This window comes from Macrobrachium nipponense, chromosome 44 (assembly GCF_015104395.2).
Source record: "Macrobrachium nipponense isolate FS-2020 chromosome 44, ASM1510439v2, whole genome shotgun sequence".
Lineage (NCBI taxonomy): Eukaryota > Metazoa > Arthropoda > Malacostraca > Decapoda > Palaemonidae > Macrobrachium > Macrobrachium nipponense.
Window position 1 is genome coordinate 6,152,942 of NC_087221.1, and position 6,127 is coordinate 6,159,068.

Here is a 6,127-nt window from a genome sequence, read left to right on the forward strand (position 1 = left end):
AGCTGAGATGTGTGTTTTTGTTTGTTGTTAAGTTAGTGTTGTTTGCTTAGAGTTGTTGTGCCTGTGCTGTTGTCTTTGTTGTTGTTGTGATTTCTTGGTGTTGTTATTGGGTGTGTGTGTGTTGCCTTTTTTGTGTGGTGTTGGTTTTTTTTTGTGTTAGTGGTTGGTTATGCAGTGGTCTTTTTTGTTGTTTGCTGTGTTGTTGAGTTGTGGTTGTGTTCCTTGTTTGTTGTTGTGTTGTTGAGTTGTGGGGTTGTGGTCCTTGGGTGTTGTGTTGTTGTTGTGTTGTGGGTTGTGGTTCTTGGTTGTGGTCTTTGCCGTTATTGGTATCTCCGTGACCTCGACCGGCGGACAGCACAGCATAGCCCGGAGTGTCTGGAGTGGTTGGTAAATACATGTGTTTTGTGTTTTTTTGTTTTGTGTTTTTTTGTTTTTGTGTGGGTATAGGTCAATTGTCCTGAGTGTATTTTGTAGTGTAAAGATGAAAGTGTGACTGAAGGGGAGTTTGGTAGCCAGATATATTAAGTTAATGTGGGGGGGGGGGCGGGTAAAGCAATTGGTTTTAAGCTTGTGATTCCGCCACAGTATTTTTTGGCGTCCGAACAGGGACTGTTGGTGTGCAGGACGATTGGGGTAGTGAGTTGTGTGATTGGTAGAGAAAGTGAGGATGGAAGGGTTGAAGGAAATAGAGAGGCTAAAGGAGGAGCTGAAGTTGGCGAGGGAAGCTAAGGAAAGGTTGGAAGTGGAGAATGAGAGGTTGAGGGTAGAGTGTGAGGAGCTGAAGAGCGAGTTAGAGGGAATGAGAGGAATGCTAAGGAGTGCGAAAGTGGAAATGAAACAAGAGGTGAAAGGTGCGGAAGAGAGAATGGCTGAGAAAATGGACGAAAAATTCGGGATAATGATGAATGCAGTGCAAGAGATGATGCAGGAAATGATGAAGGGATTCATGGGGAAGGGAGCTGTAGGAGGTAGGCCTACTGGGTCTTGTGATGGGCCAGGAGTGGTAAAGAAAGTGAAAGAGCGAGTGGATAAGAGTACGAGTGACGAGGGTGATTCGGATGTGATAGGTAAGGGAAAGATGGGGAAGACACAGGATAAGGATAAACCTGAAGAGAAGAATAAGAAGGGGACTGAGAAAAAGAAGAAGACTAAGGGAAAGAAGGTTGGCAAGGGTGACAGACAGGATGAGACTAGGACTGAATACATTGGGGAAAGGGCTGAGAGTGATTTACATAGTGGTGAGTGGAAACAGGTAGGTAGAAAGAAGGGTAAGAAGAGCGTAGTCAAGAGTATGGACATGAGTATGGAAGTGGATTTGCTGTATTCAGAAGAGAGAAAGAAGGGTCAGAATGGAAGTAGCAAAAGTAAGAGTGAGAGTGAGCAAAAGTACGGAAGGCTGTGTATATGAGAGAGGTACCCCGATGTGCACAATACGAGGAATATGGTAGTAGGGACATAGGGGACTTTTTTAAGGAATATGAGAGGTATTGTGAGGTAAAGTATGGGGATAACAAGAGAGTCTGGGCAAGAGAGTTAGGTAGCTTTTTGACAGGATTTTTGTTGAGTATGTATGGGGTAATGATGAGTGTAGGGAATGTGCCGTATGAGAGTGTGAAAGCCAAGATTGTAGAACAGGCAAAGAAGATAAAGAGTAGCGTTAGGAGAAAGCATGATTTTTAAGAGGCAAGAATGAATGTTGGTGAGCCGTTGTCGATGTATGTGTGTGAAGGTTAGAAACATTAGCTAGGAAAAAGTTCTGGGACGAAGGGATAAATGAGTGTAAGGAGTTAGTGCGAAAGTTGTTGGCGACTGTACCAGAGAGTGTATAGGAGTTTATAAATCTGAAACGTAGGGAGAAAATGCGATGGACGAATGAAAGGTTGACATGGAACGACATTTTAGAAATAGTAGAAGATTACAAGTTAGATAGGTGTATGAAAGAGAGTAGGAGTGTTAGTGTTAGGACTGAAATAGCTGAGGTTGTACCAGAGTTTAAAAGCTATAGGGAGGCAGTTTTGGAGGGGCCAAGTCGAATGGCAGAGCGAGGGGTAGATAGGAGTGTTAGGGCAAGTAACGTGAGTGTAGTTAGCCCTAAAAGAGATAGAAGTGCGAGTGTTAGAAGAGTAGGGTCAGTTAGTTGTGAGCGTGAGCAGCAGTGTTATAGATGTGGTAAGCCAGGGTACAGGAAGAATGAATGTTGGTGGGCGTTGGAAGTGTGCTTCGGGTGAGCGAGTGTAAAAAAGATAGGGATATTAAATGTTATAGGTGTGGACAGGTAGGGCACATAGCTAGTGAATGTCAGGGTACCCGTATGAACGTGGTTTGTGGCAACTGCGGGAGGAACGGGCACTATGCTAGGATGTGTAAAGAACAGCATGCGAAGTGTGTTGAATGTGGATTGGAAGGTCACTTGGTGAGTGTGTGTAGTCATAAGAGGATGAGTCAGGTTGGGAATTCAGGAAACTAGGTGTTAAGGGATTCAGTTGGGTGGGTCCTCTAGTATGCGGCAGTATGTTCAGGAGAATGCAATGGGTGAGTGGTTGAGCGTGAATAAATGTGAGCCAAGTGTCGGTGAGCAGATGGGTCTGGAAGATTGGCAGTTGGTGTTGGTTGAGTATGGAAGAAAGCAGAAGAAGGTAAGGAAAGGGAATGAAAGAGAGAAGCGTGAGCTGCATGATAGAGGGGTTAGAATTGGTGGATAAGGCATGTAATACGGATTACTTTGAGGGGAGGAATAATACATATAGTATGTGTGGGTTTGAATTGTCAGGGTTTAGTGAAGTTTCACCAGGAAGGGAATCAGGTGGTGTAACTGAGAGTGTGTATGAGGGCCTTCAAACAAGATCCAGGGGACCTGCGTCTGAGCATCCGTGGGTGTTGCGGAAGGCTATTTAGTGTGGGTGTTGTGATGTAAGGAGACATTGTCAAATGTAATGGGAGAGGAAATATGGAGGAGTTATGGAGTTCCATTTGACAACGTCTGTGTGTGTGTGAGAGAGAGAGAGAGAGAGAGAGAGAGAGAGAGAGAGAGAGAGAGGGTGTAATTGCTGTATGGATGGTTAACAACTGAATTGGTTGTTGGTGAGCTCTGGGTTGTCTGCTGGTGCTGTTAGAGATCAGAGTTCTGTGTTTTGAGTGAGTCTTTGGTCAGTCATTGGTCATACCCTGTGATAGTGAGTAGTGTCGGGAGCAGTTGGTTGAAACCCTTGATAGTCAGCTGAGTTGTGTGTTTTTGTTTGTTGTTAAGTTAGTGTTGTTTACTTAGAGTTGTTGTGCCTGTGCTGTTGTCTTTGTTGTTGTTGTGATTTCTTGGTGTTGTTATTGGGTGTTTGTGTGTTGCCCTTTTTGTGAGGTGTTGGTTTTTTTGTGTGTTAATGGTTGGTTTGCAGTGGTCTTTTTTGTTGTTTGCTGTGTTGTTGAGTTGTGGTTGTGTTCCTTGTTTGTTGTTGAGTTGTGGGGTTGTGGTTCTTGGTTGTGGTCTTTGCCGTTATTGGTATCGCCGTGACCTCGACCGGCGGACAGCACAGCATAGCCCGGAGTGTCTGGAGTGGTTGGTAAGTACATGTGTTTTGTTTTTTGTTTTTGTTTTTGTGTAGGTATAGGTCAATTGTTCTGTGTGTATTTTGTGTGCAAAGAGGAAAGTGTGACTGAGGGTGGGTTTGGTAGCCAGATAGATTAAGTTAATGTGGGGGGGTTTTGCAATTGCTTTTAAGCTTGTGATCCCGCCACAGTCCTATGGGGGATTTTGTCCTGGGGGATTTTGTCCTACAGGGAATTTTGTCCACCGGGGAATTTTGTCCTGATACCATTAACTGGATTGGGGCAGAGCTGGTTTTCAAAAGTAGCTGTCCGTACAAAAGGAAGATGCTGGAATCTGCTATCATCAATCAAACCAACAATATGAACCTACCAGGAGGACATTGGAAATCGGATGACATCGACGAATTAATCCTTGGGCCGCTTCTCAAGCAGGTGTCCAAGAACATCCGACCACCGGACGAGTCGCCAGACGAGAGATAATGAGACCAGAAATTACCAAGGAATATTCTAATCCCATCCTTCCTGGGTCACCAGTAGAGACTTACTGCCCCACTGTCGCAAATGTTATAGCGACTGTTTTTCAGGTTCGTGCCAGATGGAGGGAGGCCGATAGCCCTGCCTCAGGGGACAGGTTCCAGCCTGTGCACAAGGACAATTCGAATGGTAAACACAGAGGATTTTAACAATTTTATTACAAAACTAGAATTTACTAATGTTAACAGTGAAACAAAGCAGTGATGCGTGAATTTGGGTGGCACAGCACCCCAAATTTAGAGGAATTTAATGTGGCCATGCGACCAATCAAAAAACAAAAAAATCACTTAAAATTGAATTGCACTTTCCTTAAAACAGATAGGGACATATTCCCAAAAGTTGATTAAACAATGTGAGCAAGGTTTACATCAATTAGCCCAATGATGGCTACATGAAAGACATGGCTAAGTTCACACCCGTACACCAGATACACGACCCAGAAGAGCTGCTAATTGATCTGCATTAATTAGAAGGAAGAGGCTGTGCAGTTGTTGTTGTTGTTGAAGATTAAGCCAGCCTTATACTGGCATGGGCTCTTGCTCCTAGAGCACCCCGTAAGGCCGGTGTCACACTATGCGGCGATGCTGCTGCGGCGGAACTGTGCGCGCACCGCCGCATTGCCAGCATCCTGTTACAAATAAGCGGCGAAGTCGCTCAGTCTATCCCCAGCAACCAGCGTAGATGGGTTGACTATCATGTTGTCCGAACTAAAAGTCATTTTTGCATTAGAAGCAGAGGGCTTACTGAAAGAGCCAACTCATCATAAACACTGGGTACACCCATTTAATGCTGATTCCATAATTATCTGGCCACTTCTCGTAGAACATTATTTTGCCTATTTTAATCCATGCTTTCTCTCTAGAGTTCTAATCACAATATTCTCTATATACCCTATTCCCAAAGTGCTGGCCTTGCATGAATGCATTGAATGAATAAATCAACGTCAAACATCTTGATAGTTGTAAACGCAAGTGGTTCAGGGGAGCGCCAGTTGCGGCGTAGCCGTCTGGTGTGATCACGTGGATAGAACTGTGTGTGTTTTCCCACGACAATTGGGCGGATGCAGAGTTGCGGTGGTCAGGCGCTGCCGCAGCAAAGTGCGGCGGAAACAGCAGCGCTCCACTAGTGTGACACCTCTCATTGGTTTGTGTGTGATATCTCCATGTGCGGCGCCGCATACGGTTTCACCGCCGTGGCGACGCCACATAGTGTGATACCGGCCTAAATCTGTGCGGTTGGCGCACTCTCCTTTTATACCTGGGTGGATCGGGTTAGTCAATTTTACTGATAATTTTTTCTCTTCAAAAAGAAAGCATTCTTCTGTTTCTTATATAATTTACATGACAACAAGAATTCTGTCATAAATCCATAGGGGGTTGGGGGGTAAAGGTGAAGAGGCGAGGACTGATAAATGCGAACTGACAAGAAAGAACCATTCTGCTTTAACCGCCAGATTGCCTGATACATGGCAATTCGTCTTACATTGAAAAGCGGGAAATGGATGGATGGACGGGATTACATCACAGAACCCCATGCACTAATTTTTCGTGACACACACCTACATATTATGCTGGTATATAAACTCTTGTAAGATATCCTATGTCCATATCTTACCAGTGATCAGGAGCACAGAAGGAAGTGCTCGAAATATATGGTTGCAACGTTCAAATAGTTTCATGGGCCCTTTATCTTAATATTATACTGTTGTATTACAATAAAAGACATTATGAAAAAGTAAATTCACAATAATATGTCTGTTTCATCTTGTTGTTTAAAATACAAAACAGAAAGCTTTTGATGACCTGCACGGTCCTCCTTGTCAATCTGCCTATCATTACACACAGTAACCATACAAAAAAGTGTTTTTTTTTTTACTAGTTTACAAATAGCTTGCTAAAAGATGGGCAGTTGGCTCTTCGCGTTATTTCCTCATTCTCTGACGGCAAACCAACTAACCACCAAGATCTTTGAAGTGGCGGTTCGTCTCTTGAATCATTTGGTCTATTGTCCATAGCAGCTTGGGCACCTGCAACAAGGGATACAAGGGATACGG

At 44.1% G+C, this 6,127-nt stretch overlaps 1 protein-coding gene across 1 annotated transcript; it reads left to right on the top strand.

The window, feature by feature from the left end:
* The first annotated feature begins 1,078 nt into the window (after positions 1-1,078).
* On the top strand, positions 1,079-4,223 carry LOC135203899 (CCHC-type zinc finger nucleic acid binding protein-like). The gene is made up of 3 exons (XM_064233831.1): positions 1,079-1,386; positions 2,266-2,413; positions 4,125-4,223. Exons 1-3 carry the CDS (start codon positions 1,079-1,081, stop codon positions 4,221-4,223), a joined length of 555 nt encoding a protein of 184 aa, XP_064089901.1.
* Positions 4,224-6,127: the final 1,904 nt, after the last annotated feature.

Bases quoted from the DNA above. Each gene is read 5' to 3' on its own strand.
- LOC135203899 (XM_064233831.1), top strand. From the start codon at position 1,079: ATGGGGAAGACACAGGATAAGGATAAACCTGAAGAGAAGAATAAGAAG. The intron at 1,387-2,265 runs GTACGGAAGGCT...TAAATGTTATAG, and splicing joins AAGAGTGAGAGTGAGCAAAA to GTGTGGACAGGTAGGGCACA. The intron at 2,414-4,124 runs GTGAGTGTGTGT...ACTGTTTTTCAG, and splicing joins GTGGATTGGAAGGTCACTTG to GTTCGTGCCAGATGGAGGGA.